Source organism: Manis javanica, chromosome 2 (genome assembly GCF_040802235.1).
Source record: "Manis javanica isolate MJ-LG chromosome 2, MJ_LKY, whole genome shotgun sequence".
Classification (NCBI taxonomy): Eukaryota; Metazoa; Chordata; class Mammalia; order Pholidota; family Manidae; genus Manis; species Manis javanica.
Genome location: NC_133157.1, coordinates 93,378,932 through 93,399,365, shown reverse-complemented (window position 1 = coordinate 93,399,365; position 20,434 = coordinate 93,378,932). Strand labels below are relative to the sequence as shown.

Here is a 20,434-nt window from a genome sequence, read left to right as displayed (position 1 = left end):
TACTTCCAGTCTTAAGAATGAAGACAAAGTGCGAAATTCCCCATTTCACCTCCCAAAAGGCAAGAAGCTCTAAGATGAGATAATATAAATAATGACCTCTTATCCATGGTTGTGTCACCACCATTAGAGTCAGTTTATTCTTAAAACACACAAACATGCATGTCCCACATAATCTCCATTGAATTAAGGGAAGTGATGAGGGGACGGCAGATGGGGCACTTTGCAGAGAGGCAGAAACCCCCGGCCTCCACACACCTGTTGTCCCAAGGTGGGGCTTGGGTGCCCTGCCTGAGTGACAGAGCACGCTTCAGTCAACAAGCTTCAGAGCCAAAGTGGGCCACCCACTCCCAACTCAGGAACCAGATACAACAACATGTCCACATGACAGACCCCTATCTGGACTCATTTCCCCTAAAGTACCACCTGAGGCAGCTCCAAGACTGAAGAGCCCAGACCCTGACAAGTCATGGGCTGCCAGCCCCCTGCAGCCCCCAGGCCTCAGCAGAGTCAAGACACCTGGATGTGGAGCATCAGCAGCAGGCAGGCAGCTGCAGCCCAGGCAGGTGGTGGGATGCTGCACCCCAGCCTGCAGGACCCTGGCCCCCAGAAGCAGCCGCTTGAGCAGGGGCAGGTCCAAACAGTCCCCACAAGTTATCATTAGTCACTGGAAAAATCCCTTCCAATAGCTTTTTAATATCTTAGTGTGCAAATGTTAAAGGAAAATTTAAAACACTTAAAAAGCTTAAAGTCCATCCAGTGAGAACTGGGATGTATAGACATGAATGCACGTGTCCTGCGTTTAGCAATATCTTTAGGTGCCAGACACACACCCACGAGGTCACAGCATCCAGCAGACCCTGTCCCTGGACTTACAATCTATCCGCCTTGCCACTGGGTGGCAACAGGGCCCCTTCCCCCTGCACATCCCAGAGGCGAGGGCCGCCAGCCCTGGGGCAGGGACCGCGAAGAGGGCTTCCACAGGTCACTCTGCCAGGTTCACTTGCCGCCCAACAAGCAAGTCAGCACCTGTTGATGTTTCTAAGCATCATCTTGGTTGTGGAGACTTCTCTGTGGTTGAAGAACAAGCCCCGGGCCCCATCTACACTCAGAGTCTAAGCCCACTACCCTGCAGCAGGAGCCCTGGTCTCTCTACAGAGGTGTCCTCATTACCCCAGTTGCAGCTTCTCTGTTATTTCTCCCTTCATCAGCTCTCCTCCAGCCTCTCTGATCATTTTAAGCAATTTTTTTCATTCATTACATTCTGTTTTCATTCTAGAAATGAATTTTTTGGTGGAGACTTTTTGTTCTCAAGTTGAGGATGCATGAGCTCCAAGGCCCAGATGGAAGTAAGCGGGGGGCAGAGTGCCAGCCTCTCACTGGCGTCTGTCCCCCTTGGGGCTCCATGGACAGCTGTCCACGCCAGCGGGGGCTCTGAGGGAGCCAAGCATGCCTCAATTTACCAGACATGCGGCACACGGCACACGGAAGCCACAGGTGAGTACATATGCACCTGAGGCCACCAACCTGATGCTGGTGAGCCCCTGAACCCTGGGAAAGGGGCGCCAACACCATCAAGGCAGGCAGACAGTACCCCAAGAGCACAGGACGGGCAGGAGACTGCGGCTCTGAGCTCGCGTCTCCCATCGTCCTCAGCATTTTTGTGGCCTGTCAGCACAACTCATAAGAACAGCTCAAGTCTAACCTGGGAGATGCATGTCTTTTACAGAGAAAATAAATGTGCAGCAATGCAAAGTTCTGTTCCCAAAACTTGCTTTCTTTTTAATGTGTATTTTTCAAAACAATGCAACATTGGGAGATCTTTTTGTATACTGCCACTTAAGAGCCATGCAACCTTTGGCCAGTCACCCAGCAGACTTTACTGAGCACCTACCAAGTATGGGCAGGGCTGGGCCGGGGAGTCAGTTGAGGCACCCCAGACGGAGGTGCCGAACTCCACGTGTCCAGAACACCAAGGGTCTCCCTCAACTCTGAGGCCTGGGCCCTCACCTGCCCCACCCCACCCAGCCCAGGGTTCAGGCACTCTGTACCACCCTGAGGAGGAGACATCAGGCTCCTGTCGCCCCTGGGGAGTTACATGTGTGAGGGCCACAGGCGTTTCAGAGACCCATCACATCAGATTAACCAACAACTAAGTGTCATATGGATTAATGCATTCCAAGGGACATCCCACTTGCAGGTTGGCGCTTGGCAGCCTTCCAAAAGGGTGGCTGGTGTGTGCACGGCCCCTCCTCTTCTTTGGACTCCAGGTTTCTCCCATCACTGCTGCAGGGAGGGTGGGCTGGGTCCCAGTGGCTCAGCTCACAGGCACAAGCAGATGCACAGTAGCCAGCTAACAGCAAGCCACCTGGGCTCTAATCATTTTGCAAACACCTCTGGTCACCATGAGAACCCCGGATGGCACAACCAAGTGCGAAGAGGGCTTCCACAGGTCACTCTGCCGAGTTCACAAGTGGACAGCAAAACACCAACATGCATGGGCTCGGGGCACTCACAGGAGACCACCCCATGCGGCACTTTCCAGAGGGACATGTCCACGCCTCTCTGTTAAAACAGACGCACAGGGCACAGCAGAGGCAGCCAACTCAGCCTCTGTCCACAGCTAAATTCTGTGTGCCACCATCAGCAAATGTTTATCTCATCTTTTCTACTGACGGGAAGACTCATGACTTCACAGAGTAGACTCTGAAAAGATGGAATACTGGACTGTCTTCCTTGCTACAGTAAACTACATTTTTACACTGGGCAAACAACTGCAGGGCAATGGTTTTCTGTATTACCAAACGCTAAATTTAGAGGAAGTGCCTCTTCAAAATGTAGTGTTGGGACAGAAAGCACTGTTACACATAAGCTGTCAGTACAAACCCAGTGTTTTCTTTCAGATGCAAATCCTCCTGTATGAGCCTCACATTTGGAGGGAGGACACCCGGCTACCTAGGCAGTGGCATGATGCTGACCTGGGGATCCATCCCAAACTGGGAACGATGAGCATGTTTAACTCTGAAGCCGACCCAACCAGCAGGCAGTGCCAGGTGACAGAGGACGGCCATGCACTCAGCCACCAGTGGCACCCACACTGGCTCAATGGAGGGACAGCGGGGACTTTGGTGCACCTGTGTGCACCTGCATGGGGGCCTGGGAGGAGCTACGCTGTTAACAGCTGAGCTTTCCTGGGGTTATGGGAAAAACAAAACTATCCCATAAATAAAAACAAAGCTCCAGCTCCCTCGTACCAGAGCAGAAACCAGAGGCCCAGCAGCACTGTGCTTCCTTCCATGGGAAAACCACCAGTGGATCTCCACGCAGGGCCAGGAGGCCCCTCCCATGCCCCACTCTGGGCACCTCCCCAGCTCTCAGGGGAGAGGGCTGTGCATCTGTTCCTCCAACCTCTGATATCTGAGGCCAGGCAGCCCACTGCCCACAAACCTCATGTGCTCAGCAGGCCACAGGAAGCCCAGCCGGGTTCTCTATTCCCACCCGTCACTCTCAGGTTCAGAAACTCAGAACTCGAGGACTATGACATAAACATTACTCCAAAAGCGCCACTGGACACTGGCCTGTCACTAACAATGTCCTCTCACATCTCTCGAGCTCGGCTGCTCCAAGTTCTGGGAGGAAAAGGCAGCTCCTCACTAGCATACTGCTGTAAAGTCAGGTAGAGCAAAGAAGCCCAGATCAGTGTATCAGTAGCCTTCCTAAGACACGGGAAAATGTTTATGATGCCTGATCTCCACACACATTACAAGAGCACACTAGGAGAGTCTAGGTTAAAGCACTGTTTTCTTATATGTAATCCACAATGAACAAACTTATTTCTTTCTAATTAGCAGCCCCAATTAATTGACACAAAATTTTCTAAAGCAAATTGGACCAGGAAAAAAAAAATCAAAGTTTCTTCTTGATAATTTCTAAAGCAGAGAATATGCAAAAAACATTTATAAAAACAGTACTCATGATACTCTTACAAACTTGTTTCCTGCTTCCATAAATTTCACCTCATGTACCTACATTTATGCCCATCTACTTTCTATATGCCTATTTCTTTTACTTTTTAATTTTGAGGTACTGGAGAGACTTGTTAGAGAAAACAGGGGTCAGTTTTAGTAAGTGAATGGCAATTTTAAAATGTAGGAATCAGGGAGAGAGGAAAAGATGGCAGCGTGAGTAGGGTGGCAGAAATCTCCTCCCAAAACCATATATATTTTGAAAATACAGCAAATACAACTATTCCTAAAGAGTGACCAGAAGATACAGTACACCAGCCAGGCTATATCTGCAAGAACCCACATCTCACAGAAAAGGGTAAGGTACAAAGCTGTGACCCAGCAGGACCCGAGCACTCCTCCCACCCCAGCTCACCATCAGGAGGAAAAGAATAAGAGTGGGGAGGGAGTGGAAGCACAGGACTGCTAAATAATCAGCCCTAGTCATCTGCCCCAGGAGCACAGACATGCATAGCATGGTGCTCTGAGTATCAGAGGAGCAGAAAAGCACAATCTGAGACTAAGACCACAAACAGATCCCCACAGGCAGCTGCCCTAGGACAAAAGAAGCAGGTCCTTTAAAAGTCTTAAAGAGACAAGGTTATAAAACGTGGACAAAATCATCCTGGCACACTCAGCCCAGAAGGTTGGGAACTTTAGGTGCCCTAACCCCCTGGGTGGCAACACGGGCCGAGACCCCTCACAGTGATAAGCAGCCAGCCGTTTCTTCTTCCCCACTGGCACCTGCAAGCAAACTGGCTGATCCACTACTCCTGCAGACCAGCTAAAGAGTAGTCCCACCTACAACAAAAACACACCTTAACACAGAGGCTTCTCCCTGTGCACAGCTAAACAGCCAAGACCCATAGGCAGCTCCCGACGCATGGTTGACCAGCAGAGATAGCAGAGACAGGAGGGGAGACCAGGAGGCACTAAGGGGCTTTGTTCTCAGAGCAGAACATGCGACACTTGCTTGCAATCCCCACCAGTGCCCTAGGCCATCCCGATGGCTGCACCGCCCATGGCAGCTTAGGGGATTAATCCAGACACTGCTCCCTGCATACAGTTGACCGGCAAAGACAGAGGAGATGGGTGCAAAGCCCGGGAAGAACAAAGGGGACTTGTCCTAGTGGCAGAAACACGTGCTGCTGGCCTGAGACCCCCCACACTGCCCTAGGCAATCCCAAGGGCCGCCCCGCCCACGGCAGCTTAGGGGATTAACCCATAGGCTGCTCCCTGTGTGCGGTTAACCAGCACAGACGGCGCAGACAGGCAAGGCAACCAGCAAGCAGGAAGGACTTTGTTCTCCCAGCTGACACACATGCCACTAGCCAGTGACCACTCTCATCACCATGAAAAGGCAGAAGGACCTTGTCCACTCCAAAATCCCACAAACACCAGAAAGAAGGCTTGGTGAGACGGAAATCACCAATCTTCGTGAAAAAGAATTCAAAATAAAAGTCATAAGCATGCTGATGGATCAACACAGAAATATTCAAGAGCTAAGGGATGAATTCAGGAGGGAGATAACAGAAATGAAACAAACAATGGAAGGATTTCAGAGCAGACTGATGAGGTGGAAGAGACTGCTGATGGAACAGAAATCAGAGAACAGGAACACAGAGAAGCTGAGGCAGAGAGAGACAAAAGGATCTCTAGGAATGAAAGAATATTAAGAGAACTGTGTGACCAATCAAAATGAAACAATATTCGCATTATAGGGGTACCAGAAGAAGAAGAGAGAGGAAAAGGGTTAGAAACTGTCTTTGAAGAAATAATTGCTGAAAATTTCACAAAGCTGGGGAAGGACATAGTCTCTCCAGCCATGGAAGTCCATGGATCTCCCAACAAAAGGGACCCAAGGAGGACAACACCAAGACATATAATAATTAAAATGCCAAAGATCAAAGACAAGGACAGAGTATTAAAAGCAACCAGAGAGAAAAAAGATCACCTACAAAGGAAAACCCATCAGGCTATCATCAGACATCTCAGCACAAACCTTACAGGCCAGAAGGGAGTGGCATGATATATTCAATGCAATGAAACAGAAGGACCTCAAACCAAGAATACTGTATCCATCAAGAGTATCATTTAAATTTGAAGGAGGAATTAAACAGTTCCCAGATAAGCAAAAGTTGAAGAAATTTACCTTCCACAAACCATCTCTACAATGTATTTTAAAGGGACTTCTCTACATGGAAGTATGCCTAAGGCTAAATAGCTGTCACCAAAGAAAATAAAACCACAGCAAAGGAAATAGACCAACTAAATACTAACTAATGCAAAATAAAATCAGCTATCCACAAAATCAGTCAAGGGAAACACAAAGAGTACAGAATAAAACTCCTATCACATAACATGTGGAGGAGGAAGAAAAAGAAGGGAAAGAAATCGAGAATCATCAGACTGTATTTATAATAGCATAATAAGTGAGTTAAGTTAGATGGTTAGAGAGTAAAGAAGCTGCCCTTGAACCTTTGGTAACCATGAATCCAAAGCCTGCAATGGCAATAAGTACATATCTATCAATTATCACCCTAAATGTAAATGGACTGAATGCACCAATCAAAAGAGTTACAGAATGGATAAAAAAGCAAGACCCATCTATATGCTGCTTACAAGAGACTCAACTCAAACCCAAAGACATACACAGACTAAAAATGAAGGGATGGAAAAAGATATTTCATGCGAACAATAGGAAGATAAAAGCAGGTGTTGCAGTACTTGTATCAGACAAAATATTCAAAACAAAGAAACTAACAAGAGACAAAGAAGGACATTACATAATGATAAAGAGGTCAGTCCAACAAGAGGATATAACCATTATAAACATCTATGCACCCAACAGAGGAGCACCTACATATGTGAAACAAATACTAACAGAATTAAAGGAGGAAATAGAATGCAATGCATTCGTTCTAGGAGACTTCAACACACCACTCACTCCAAAGGACAGATCCACCAGACAGAAAATAAGTAAGGACACAGAGACACTGAACAAGACATTAGAACAGATAGATATAACAGACATCTACAGAACATTCCACCCAAAAGCAGCAGGATACACATTCTTCTCAAGTGTAGATGGAACATTTTCCAGAATAGACCACATACTAGGCCACAAAAAGAGCCTCAGTAAATTCAAAAAGATTCAAATTGTACCAACCAATTTCTCAGACAACAAGGGTAAGAAACCAGACATAAATTGTACAAAGAAAACAAAAAGGCTCACAAACACATGGAGGCTTAACAACATGCTGCTAAATAATCAATGGATCAATGACCAAATTAAAACAGATATCAAGCAATATATGGAGACAAATGAATACAATAGCACAACGTCCCAACTTCTGTGGGACGCAGCAAAGAAAGCTCTAAGAGGAAAGTTTATAGCAATCCAGGCCTATTTAGAGAGAGAAGAACAATCCCAAATGAATAGTTCAAATTAAGAATTATTGAAACTGGAAAAAGAAGAACAAATGAGGCCCAAAGTCAGCATGAGGGACATAATAAAGATGAGAAAAGAAATTAATAAAATTGGCAAGAATAAAATAATAGAAAAAACTAATGAAACCTAGAGCTGATACTTAGAGAAAATAAACAAATTAGATAAACTCCTTGCCAGACTTATTAGGAAAAAAAGAGAGTGTACAAACATAAACAGAATCAGAAATGAGAAAGGAAAAATCACAATGGACACCACAGAACTACAAAGAATTATTAGAGAATACTATGAAAAATTATATGCTAACAACCTAGATAACCTAGAACAAATGGACAACTCAAAAAAAATACAACCTTCCAAGACAGACCCAGAGAGAAACAGAAAATATGAACAGACCAATTACCAGCAATGAAATTGAATTGGTAATCAAAAAAAACCACCTAAGAACAAAATGCCTGGACCAGATGACTTCACTGCTGAATTTTATCAAACATTTAGTGAAGACCTAATACCCATCCTCCTTAAAGTTTTCCAAAAAGTAGAGGAAGAGGGAATACTTCCAAACTCATTCTACAAGGCAAGTATCACTCTAATACCAAAACCAGGCAAAGACCCCACCAAAAAAGAAAATTACAAACCAATATCCCTGATGAACATAGATGCAAAAATACTCAACAAAATATATGAAACAGAATTCAAAAATACATGAAAAAGATCATCCATCGTAATCAAGTAGGATTTATTCCAGGGATGCAAGGATGGTACAACATTCGAAAATCCATCAACATCATCCACCACATCAACAAAAAGAAGGGCAAAAACCACATGATAATCTCCATAGATGCTGAAAAACCATTTGACAAAATTCAACATCCATTCATGGTAAAAACTCTCAACAAAATGGGAATACAGGGCCAGTACCTCAAAATAATAAAGGCCATATATGACAAACCCACAGTCAACATCATACTTAACAGCGAGAAGCTGAAAGCTTTTCCTTTAAGATCAGAAACAAGACAAAGATACCCACTCTCCCCACTTTTATTCAACGTAGTACTGGAGGTCGTAGCCATGGCAATCAGACAACACAAAGAAATAAAAGGCACCCAGATTGGCAAGGAAGAAGGCAAACTGTCCCTGTTTGCAGATGACATGATATTGTACATAAAAAACCCTAAAGAATCCACTCCAAAACTACTAGAACTAATACCTGAATTCAGTAAAATTGCAGGATACAAAATTAATATGCAGAAATCTGTTGCATTCCTATACACTAACGATGAACTAGCAGAAAGACAAATCAGGAAAGCAATTCCATTCACAATTGCATCAAAAAGAATAAAATACCTAGGAATAAACCTAACCAAGGAACTGAAGGACCTATACCCTGAAAACTACAAGACACTCATGAGAGAAATTAAAGAAGACACCAATAAATGGAAACTCATCCCATGCTCATGGATAGGAAGAATTAATATTATCAAAATGGCCATCCTGCCTAAAGCAATCTACAGATTCAATGCAATTCCTATCAAAATACAAACAGTATTCTTCAGTGAACTAGAGCAAATAGTTCTAAAATTCATATGGAACCACAAAAGACTCCAAATAGCCAAAGCAATCCTGAGAAGGAAGAATAAAGCTGGGAGGATCTCACTTCCCAACTTCAAGCTCTACTACAAAGCCACAGTAATCAAGACAATTTGGTACTGGCACAAGAACAGACCCGACCCAATGACCAATGGAACAGACTAGAGAGCCTTGATATAAACCCAACCATATATGGTTCATTAATATATGATAAAGGAGCCATGGACATACAATGGAGGAAATGACAGCCTCTTCAACAACTGGTGTTGGCAAAACTGGACAGCTACATGCAAGAGAATGAAACTGGATTATTGTTTAACCTCATACACAAAAGTAAACTCAAAATAGATCAAAGACCTGAATGTACGTCATGAAACCATAAAACTTTTAGGAGACAACATAGGCAAAAATCTTCTGAACATAAACATGAGCAACTTCTACCTTAACACATGTTGTCAGAAACAAAAGCAAAAATGAACACATGGGCCTACAATGCGTCTGTACGGCAAAGGACACCATCAACAGAACAGAAAGGCATCCTACAGTATGGAAGAATATATTTGTAAACAACATATCCAACAAGGGGTTAACATCAAAAATATATAAAGAGCTCACAGGCCTCAACACCCAAAAAGCAAATAACCCAAGCAAAAAATGGGCACAGGATCTGAACAGACACTTCTCCAAAGAAGAAATTCAGATGGCCAACAGATACATGAAAAGATGCTCCACATCACTAGTCAACAGAGAAATGCAAATTAAAACCACAGTAAGATATCACCTCACACCAGTAAGGATGGTCAGCATCCAAAAGATAAACAACAACAAATGTTGGCGAGGTTGCAGAGAAAGGGAAACCCTCCTACACTGCTGGTGGGAATGTAAGCTAGTTCAACCATTGTGGAAAGCAGTATGGAGGTTCCTCAAAAAACTAAAAATAGAAATACCATTTGACCTGGGAGTCCCACGCCTTAGAATTTACCCAAAGAATACAAGTTCTCAGATCCAAAAAGACAGATGTACCCCTATGTTTATTGCAGCACTATTTACAACAGCCAGGATATAGAAGCAACCTAAGAGTCCATCAGTAGATGAATGGTTAAAGGTGTGGTACATATACACAATGGAATATTATTCAGCCATAAGAAGAAAACAAATCCTACCATTTGCAAAAACATGGATGGAGCTAGAGGGTATTATGCTTAGTGAAATAAGCCAGGCAGAGAAAGACAAGTACCAAATGATTCCACTCATCTGTGGAGTAAAGGAACCAAGCAAAAACTGAAGGAACTAAATAAACAGCAGCAGAGTCACAGAACCCAAGAATGGACTAACAGTTACCAAAGGGAAAGGGGACTGGGGAGGGTGGTTGGGAAGGGAGGGATAAGGGGAATAAAGGGCATTACAATTAGCACACATAATGTGGGGGGGCCACACGGGGAAGGCAGTATAGCCCAGAGAAGACAAGTAGTGACTCTACAGCATCTCATTACGCTGATGGACAGTGCCTGTAATGGGGTATGTGGTGGGGACTTGATAATGGGGGAATCTAGTAACCACAATGTTGCTCATGTAACTATATTGATACCAAAATTTTTTAAAAAGTAAAAAATAATAAAATAAAATCTTTTAAAAAATGTGGGAATCATTCAATTTTACTTCCCAGATTCTTCCCTCTTAGACTTTCATTAAGGTAACTCATTATCCTGCCGTCAGGATAACCAGACCAGCAAAGCAAAGCCAGCAGGCAATTCAAGAGCAAGGACATCCTGTGCATTTTGTATTGGTTCACCTAAGGCCTGTAAAGTGTGACTAATTTCATGGCCTAAGAGTGACCATAAATAAAACTGTAGGTAAAGGTGTCAACAACAGACCCATCTTTGAAATTGTGTCAACCAGAAACCCCCGAGAAATCATTCATGATCAGGTCTCTTCAGCACAGGCTCAGAGCTGACTCTAAGGAGAACCTCCGTGTGGAGAGCTGCTGTTCCAGCTGGAGTGATCATCAGCACGTGTGGGTCACTGACACAGGACCCTTCTCTGCAGGCTGCTCTCGCAGGCTGCTCTTGCTTTACAGACGCAGCCAGCACATGATACAAGTTCAGTCTCACTGCTCCCCAAAACATCTAAAGGGCCTTGAATCCAAAGCCACTCATGCAACTCTCATTCTCTGAAGCTGCAGAGCTAACAGGCCTCATGGCCTGGGGACTCAGGTCGCATTCACATGTCTACCCACACAAAGGCAAGCTCCCATCTGCACAAACTCTTTAACCTACACTTCTCCAGGTGGACTTCAGCCCAGGGGCTTGGCTCAGTGCTGCCCAAGCAGCAGGAGCCCAGACTGCTCTTCCTTGCCATTCCAGGTTCATGTGCCTCACTCAGCTCACATGTCCCCATGTAGCACCCTCCTGAACAGAAATACTATCCACAGCTCCCCCTGCCTACAGACAACGCAAAGCCCACTTCCCTAAGTCACCTGAAGAGAAGACTGTCACAAGTTTAGCGGCAACCTTTCAATGGAGCTCGGGTGATTCTGCAGAGTCCCCAGTAGGGGGGCTTCAGTAACCCAAGCCCCCTCCCAGAGTCCACCCAAGCCATCCAGATGCACCACCCTCCTGTCTTCTTCCCCGGATCACCTATTCCCACACCCTCCAGCCCCAGCCAGACCTTGTCTGCTCTAGGCCAGCCAGCCCTTGTCATTAACCACCAGGACCACAGCAGGCCCTGCGACAGGGTCTGCACACTCAGCTCTTCACTGCGATGTGCCTCTTGCTGGTGCTCAGAGGATGCGGGTCCACTCAGGGGACAGTGTGCCCTGCCTTCTGCTTCTCCTATTGTCTGCTCCCAGCCCAAACTCTCTGAGGCCAGCAGGTCACCTACACCAACCAGATATGGAGTAACCACCTAGGCAGAGAGCATGCTGCATGCAGCCAGGGGCATCCCACTGCTTTAAAACCAGAGGCCTTCAGCCAGGCAGAATAGACCAACACCACTCTGACCCGAGAGTGCCTGCAGCTTCCCAGTCACACGGCCCTCCTGGACTGGAGCACTGTAGGCGTGAGCAGAGTATACCAGCCATACTCAGGCTGCTCACAAAGTCCTGCGCACTGCAGCAGGGAGCACGTCCTGGGGTCCCCAGGCTATGATCAAAGTCAACTCCTAAGGAGATGGCTGCATAAAGACACACAAGCAAATAACAAAACAGCAGTCTTTCACCATGAAAGCTGGAACACTGCTCTGGAGCTGAGTGAGACATGGAAGGAAGTGGAGCCACCAAGGACCCTACAGCACTCGGCATTCCAGGCCCAGAGAACCCAGGGGTTTGGGATGGTCAAGGCTAGCAAAGCACTAAAGGGGGCTCACAGCCACAGGCCTCTGGCCAGCCCTGTGCAAAGGAAGACAGGTGTATAGGCAAGCAAGAGGCACACAGGGCAGGCTGGCCTGTGGGAAGCATCCACAGAAGACCCTCGCTGCTTCCTGTGGCATCTCCCATGTGACGGAGGGGAACAAAAGCATCACCTTCCAGCCACCATCACACAAGGAGCTCAGTGGCCACACTCAGCAGTCTTCAACCTAGGTGGTGACAAGTCCTCCTCCTGAGGGCTACAGAGTCACAGTTTTGTCCTAGTTGTCAGAAACAGGAAGCAAGAACCTACAGAACAGAGTTTCAGAACTGCTGGGATGTCACTAGTTAGGGCTGCAGAGGAAGGAACCCTTGCACGCTTGAGCCTGAGCACAGGCGGCCTCCCCACAATGCAAGGCCCACACTGACCTGCCACACGAGCAGCTGCCATCCCCAAACATCCTCAGTCTAGAGGATGCTCCAGTGACCTACAGTTTCCACCATTCTTAACATTCTTTTGTTAGACTGTATGTTCTGGGAAACGTTTCTCTATTTCCTACTAAACATACAGTCACTTCTACATTCCATACTTCAGTAGATAAAATTACCCACAACAGAAAGGTTTTCCAAAATATTACTCTGGCCCACACAACAAGATGGGAAAGGCTTTGACCTCAACTTCTGCCAACATTTCAAAGACTTCTGTCTGTGCACTTCCCCTCCACCCCAGGAGCCAACCAGGGAGACCCTCCAGGGAAATCATTACAAGGGTACCCTCAGCATCAGAAATGTTCCCTGACACACGTGCCATGGGTGGGGGAGAGCCAGCGCAGCAGGGGCCTCCCAGGAACACTGCCTTCTGCAGACACCAGAGCAGACTCTGTGGTAGCCCTGCCTGGGATGCACTAACCACAGCAAGATGACTTGGACTGTGTCTGGGTCAACATTCAGTTTAATGCATGAACCTTCTGTTTTATCATTTTACCAAATAAACACCATCACTAGGATGTTACTGAGGAAAAAAGCCCATGGCTTGTCCTCCTTCCTAAGGGCCCCGATGAAGCCCGCCTCCTTTACATGGGGACACGCTGGCCGTACCCAGCCATGCCCTTCTATGGCTTTAGGAAATGCACAAGAGATTACGAGGAACTGAGGAAAACAAACAATGATTGTACAGTACATACATTCTGGTGGAAGTCTGTTCTTTCTAAAAGCAAGTCTCTCAGTTTTCTTTCTGCTTTCTGCCAAGCTAAACAGGACTCCGTAAACATACTGACGAACTGGCCTATAGAGCAGGGCGGCGGGAGGCAGGTCTTTGCTGGCTTCATCTTCAATAGAAACAGCAATTTTGATTTCACCCTTTGCATGGAAGAAAGCAGAATAATATTGCACATTTTTCATGTTGAATTTACAATAAACTCACAGAAACATACTGTATTATCTCCAGTTAATGACATTGCAATTCTATTCCAAATCAATTACTTAACAACTTGCCTACATTGAGATGTTTAGGGAGAATTTATTTAGCAGGTTGTACTCAAAACATATGATCAAAGGGTCAAATAAAATCTACATTGTTTTATCTTTAATCTGGAACCAAGAACAAAAGAAAACCACACAGATGATCCCAAAGTCTTTGTACCAATCTAGACAGGTAACATCAGACAACAAATAGAATAGAAAACACTGAGAATTTGACAATTTTATTTATGAGTCAAAATGGTCATATGTAATGAAATTCATAACTTTCAATGACCATGAACTCTAGGAAATGATTATCCTGAAAATGGTCGGATTTCTCTTCCATAAAAAATTACCACATACCCAAATGGTCTACCTAAGAGAGCTCTCTGAAGTTCATTGGTAAGTTTTTGGCAAACATCTGGCCTCCGCCCTAGTGCAGCCATACTTGGTGGACATGTCTCACTGCTCAGACGCTGGGGCAGACAATGCAGGCCGCCCCCGTTCCATTCACGTTCCTCAGCCCACACGGCGGGAGACACACGGCTGCTGCACCTGAGACCGTGGCAAAAATTCTGTGGTTCTATCGTGAATACTTTATGACATCAAGAAACACCTCAATAGGTTTTGCATGGAATTTTGGTTACATATATTGATAACACGAAAATATACTCATGACCTTCATTTAATGTCTGTTAAATTTATCGATATATCTTCTTTTCAAAGTTTCGTAACATGCCATCTTTCTCTCACATAAATTCAATCCCAGAATTGGCCTTCCCTCATGTACAGGGCCTCCCCACCCACCCACCTAGGAGCGCAGCCTGTTCAGCACACCAATCCAGGGATGCAGGGACCCTGAGAGACTGTTCCTCACCGCAGGAACTGGCTTGGAGAGTCTGATACCAAGCCACACAGTTCGCAGGAAAACAGTATGCCTGAAAATATAATCATTTCCCTAATATGCTGAACAATTCGGGGTGGCATTTTAAAATCTGAACAGTCAAGTACTTTTTTCAGCCACAGTCACTTCATCATTATTTGTCCTTGAAGCCAGTGAGTACTGAAGGCAAGGCAGGCAGTTTGTGCGTCTCAGCCTGATCTAGCCGACCATCCCAGGGAAATCCACCAGCATGGCAGGCCGGCTGGGGCCTAGGGACCTTACACCCCGAACCAGCCAATGGGAAAATGGTGCAGTCTCTCCCAAACCTCAGTCCCTTTAAACTCAGCAAATCCTTTCCCCACCAACATAACTTCTCACTTACCCTTATGATCTAGTTGGACCTGAAAAATAAAACATTTACCTTCCAACCACAATCCAAAGAGTGGTACTGTACATGCATACCCATATTAAATATAGATGAGACATGGAGGAAGTTACACTTAAAAATTAATTAGAGAAACTGAGTCCATAGTGGTCTAAATATTCTTCAAAACCCCTTAATTTATCAAAGTAAGCAATGTTTGGATTTGTCGATTAATGGTCAAAGGTCAGCTTGGGAGTGCTGTGGAATAGGACTGATTTTTGCATTTACTGACTCCATTTTTAAACCACAGATGGATTGCAGAAAATAGGACAAAGAGTGACTGTGTATGGTAATTCACATACTAATGCAAGGGTGCTCAAAGCCCGTGACAGCAATAACCAGCTCTGCCTGAGAAGTCTGGTCGCTCAGGTGACTTGTTAACTGTGGCTCATGATTATAAACACCAACAGAAAGACTACAAACCACTGAGGGCATTTAAATACACACAGATCCATTCAAGACACCAAGATTGAGAAACAATGCCACACTGTGTATCTCTGTAAGCATACATTTAGCACGGCACTAATAAAGTGAAATTATGACATTATGTAGAAAGATAACTGCATTTTATGTCTCTGCATAAGGTACAAAATCCTGTATTTCATTTTTTGCTGTTAAGTTCCATAAAAATTGCACTTCAGTGGGATAGAGGCCCAAGTCCAAGCATATGAGGCACTCTCAGCCATCAGAATTAAATCTAACATTATGGCATAAACAATGTGTAGAAAGTTTTGAAATCAGAAATAAAAGCGATAAAATTACAAGTCAGAAAATAACATGTCATTCATTCAAAGAATATTTTATATTAAATTGAGGGGAAAAAGAGACGTTTCCCAACCTTCTTTTACTCTATTTACAACAGTAAGTTCTTACTTTTTTTCCTCCAAGTTTAGAAAGGCAAACTGAACTTTGTTTCTAACAGTTGGTAAGACAGAAAAGTGGTTCCCAAAGGTGCCGGGGGCCATGGCCCAGGATGGCCATGCACAGTGCTGCATGGCTCCCAGGCTCCTACCTTGGTCAGGATGTGGAAGATGTAGGGGTACATGAGCCCCTTCTTGTGCCGATGCTCGGCTACTCTCAGCACCTCGGGTGCGACGGGGGGCAGGGGCGGGGTGGTGATGTCCATGTGGCTCCTGGTGGGCATGGACAGCAGGCACGGGATTGGCTGGATGGTGCCTATCTGGCTCCCCTTCCCTTCAGCGAGCTGGCTGCCTGAAGAGGCCATGGAGGGGCCTTCTGCCTGCAGAACAGTGTACAGAGTGGATTTCAGTCATGTCTCCACCCTCTCAGCTACCTGTCCACTTGCAGAGTCCTATCTAGAGGGCGTGGCAAGTGGACACCCAGCATGCCTGTGCTGGGGGTGGGAACCTGCAGGGCCACTACAGCCCATGAGGCCAGAGTGACCTTCTGTGGTTGTTCCCCTAGGTGGAACCTCCTGGCTCTGTAGGGCCCCCTCCTGACTCTGCCTTCCTGATACCAAGGAGGCCACATTCTCCACAGTTGAAGCCAACACTCAGGGAGGGCATGTCACTGTCGCATTGACACAGTCTGTCACTCATGGGACAGGGCTGAAATCTAGGCCTGCTCTTCACCACCACAGTTGGATTTAAAGGATAAACAAAACCCAAACTCAGGAATTCTCTTTGGTCTCTAAAAAGCTCTAAATTAAGTATATGCAGGGAACTGTTTACCACCAATTAAGGGGAAAAGAAAGCCAATTCTATTAAAAATGATGAGTCAGATCTATATATTCAGATAGAGAAATACATGCATGGTATACTGTTAGGTGAAAAGTACCCATTCTGTAACAACCAGCTGGCAAACTACAGAATGCATCCACATAAATGCCTAGTAAGGGAGTGGACCCCAAATGGGCCCATAGTGAAGTGTGCTGCAAGGAGTGGGCTCCTGGAAAGGGGACGCACAGGCACTCAGTGTCCTTTTTATAAACTCTACCAAAAGTCCAAATTCTTTACCAAGGGCTATTACTATTTGCACCAAAAAAATGTTCTTTTCTTTTTCTCAGTGAATGCTGGAAATCAACTGCTTATTGCTTGATTTTGTGCCACTCTACACATTTTCCTGTTTTGAAACAAAATGTATTCTTTATAAAGATATGTAATTACGTACTTTATTTTATCCTTTAAAACACAAAGTGCCAAAATTAGTCTTAAAAGGAATAACTCAGGGATAATTCACAAGTATTTCCTAACTCCCAGGATATAGACATCTGCAAGGAGTTTTGCAAATAACAAGTATCCACAAAGCATTTCTGTTGCTTATTTATTCAACAGTAAGAGAATTTCAGAGTTTTAAACAGATTTCTAATATTCCATCACCTTGTACGTAAACAAGCCCTCTTTCAGCCAGAGACCAACTCATCCTAAGGGACCCCTTGTGGACACAGACGAGGCTCTGCAAGTTAAAAAGGTATTTCTAGACATCACTATTAACAGGTAGAAGAGAGAGAAAAGAAAAATGGAATTTATTTTCATTTTTAATGTACACATTTCACGTGCTTGCTCACTTAATCCCACAAAACCTTTACAAGACCAGGAATCAGGAGAGTTCTAGTCCTCAACAAGATAAGCACCTGTGGACATTTCTACCAAACCCCACCCTACTGAAAGGAAGCAGGCTGTGGGCAGCACAGCCCCGGGGCTCCCTCCCCCAGTGTCTGCATGGCTCAGTGCACACTCTACCGGAGTCCGTCCCCATGCTTAAACAGCCAGCCCTGCAGAACGCGAGAGGCACGACCTACCGCCTTTGCTTGGTCTCCCGGGTCTCCCCGTGCTGGAGGCTGTGTGTGGCTTCCTGTCTTCTCCCAGCCAATTTTGTTCCCACTGATATGGCTGAACATAAAATGAGTAGGATTGCTGATTAGTGTGGGCCAAGTACCCCACACCTCCCCACGTGCACTCAGGGAGCCTCATGCCTCCTGACCTGGCCCCCAGCAAATACCTTCACAGGAGTCCCATCTCAGGGACTCTGCCCACGAGAAACTCGGAGCCCTGGCCCACATGGCACCTGCAAGCAGAGCCAAGCACAGGCCTTTCCTCCAGCTCAGTCGTCCAAGAGGAAGGAACAGGGAACCCCGCACTTCACGGACGGCTATTCGGCAGGAGATTAAACGCTGTCTTGGTCGAATGTTCTTGTGAACTTATAAATAAGAGTAAGGAGCACAGGGGCCAAGGTGGGGGCCTTGCAGACAAGTCAGAGGCGAGGCCTAAGCAGAGGGGCGACCTGTGAGCTCAGCAGACAGGGAGCCAACTGAATCTTATCTGAAGAATGGCTTTATTTGAAAAAGTAGGAAAAGCTGGGGTGGGGTTAATGAGGGGAGGGTTATGGGGTCTCTCCCAAGCCAGGAAGTATTTCAATCAGCACATTTTAAAAACTAGGGGCAAGACCCACTGGCAGGCTGGTTTAACCAGCATCTATAAACATGGGAATGGAACAGAGCAGAAGGCAGTGAACATGGCATGAATGGCATTATTTCATCGATTCCTCATGCGTTTGTGTATTACAGGCCATAATATAGAGGTACGTTCACTGTGGGCCCTGGCGGACTTTGTGATGAGCATCACCCTGCACAGAGCTGGGACTCTGTAGCCCCCACAGACAGGATGAGGCCACCGACCTGGAGCCATCCAGCCATCACCCACACCCTCCCGACCCTACAAGGCTCCACACCAAATCAGCTTCTGGAACCATTGCTGGCCTCAAGGCATGCCAGGGCAGCCCTGGTATTGGCTTGCCTTCCTGACTGGTCCACATGACAAACTGAGCGACTTTGAGACCAGCTGATTTTCCTATCTTCCAATCAACTTCATGTAAATTCTACTACAAAATAATCTGCATGAGAGAGGAGAAGCAGCCCCACGCTGTGGTACCTGTGAGCCTCTTTCTTGTGCCCTGACCCCAAGCATGGGATGGGCTGCCCTGACACCTCCACAGCCCAGTGATCCAGCAGCCAGTCCCAGTGGGCAGCGAGGACTCAGACACTCCACCGCTGCATCTGAATTTGCTACTCTGTGGGCAATCTCAGGCTACAACTTTGCAAAACTGAGGGAACCCTATTGATGAGGAGGCAAGTGCCCCAAGAGCCCAGTGACCCATCCTCCTCAACGCAGAGAGAAAAGCAGCTGCTCCAGGGGTGCAGAGGTGAGAAGCTGGAGAAAGGCTCAAGAGATGAATCTTGGTTGATCAACTATTCAATGAGCGTATCTCGTCAGGACAGCAGTCACACACCTGTCAGGGTAACTGTGCCATGACCACAAAACTGGGAAACAGATCTGACAGTCTCATCACACAGTCAAAAGTGAGTTAGTGGGTTTTCTTCCCCAACCACGGGGAAGAAAAGTCAGCAGCCCCAAGTTACCTAGGATGCAGTTCAGCATAGCTGCCTATGCGCTGCTTCATAAAATGGTCAGGGATATTTATTCTGTGAAATTTAGAATGAATCACTTGGATACCTACAAGTTTTACATGGAGCCATAACAACTGTTACTTACACTGTTAAATAAGTATAATATACTAGAAAAAAATGCATGAGTCTCAAGAAAGTGGCTTAATGAATACCTACAAATTGAACATGCCATGTGAGCTGACACCCCAAAGCCCCTCTGTGGTTCCTCCAGAGACATCCTTCCTCAAGGAAAATGGTTATCCTGACTTTTAACAGCAAACACTGCCTTCACCAGGCTTTGAGCACTGTACAAATGGAGTCATGTAATTATACACTCCCCATACCCAAGGGTTTGGGTGCTGTTCCAGCCCCCACCTGGGTGCACTGTGTGTGGGTAACACGATGTTGGGCCTGCAGTTCAGCCTGCAGGAGACCCTGGGATCTCCCTGCCGTGGCACACTGGCATTTTCCACTGTGCCCAGGGCAGACCTTTCGGAGGGAAAGCAGCAACTCTCACCAAGTCTGATTTGCACTTCCCAAGGTGAGTTTTCCTCCTGAAATGTGATTACCTTTTGTGGCCTGTTCAAATATTCTACACATTTCTACTTAATTGTAAAAAACATGCAGGACATTCTTATGGACTCACAGGTAGTCACTGTGTGTTCTATTCACAAGTTTTCAGCCAGGTAATGGACTGCAAGTATCTCCCGCACTCTGCAGGACTAGCACCCTCCCTCTCTGTGGCAGATGCCACCTCTGCGGGCTGCAAGAGCACCACAGTACAGCCATCCCTGACCCCTCCAGTCCCTGCCGTCCTCACTGCCATGTCCCCCTCACAGCACACAGTACATTCAGCACTAGCTGTGATTGGTGTCCATC

The 20,434-nt window shown here is 46.0% G+C and overlaps 1 protein-coding gene across 5 annotated transcripts in view; it reads right to left on the bottom strand.

The window, feature by feature from the left end:
- The window catches only part of FAM120A (family with sequence similarity 120 member A), a 134,373-nt gene that overhangs the window by 22,148 nt on the left and 91,791 nt on the right, over positions 1 to 20,434 (bottom strand). For all 5 annotated transcript variants that reach the window (XM_036991174.2, XM_036991171.2, XM_036991172.2 and 2 more), the window contains 3 exons: positions 17,912 to 18,002; positions 16,163 to 16,390; positions 13,567 to 13,741 (listed from right to left, as the gene is read on the bottom strand). In XM_036991174.2, the coding sequence (XP_036847069.1) occupies positions 13,567 to 13,741; positions 16,163 to 16,390; positions 17,912 to 18,002 (494 nt within the window). The remainder of the gene's footprint in view (positions 1 to 13,566; positions 13,742 to 16,162; positions 16,391 to 17,911; positions 18,003 to 20,434) is intronic.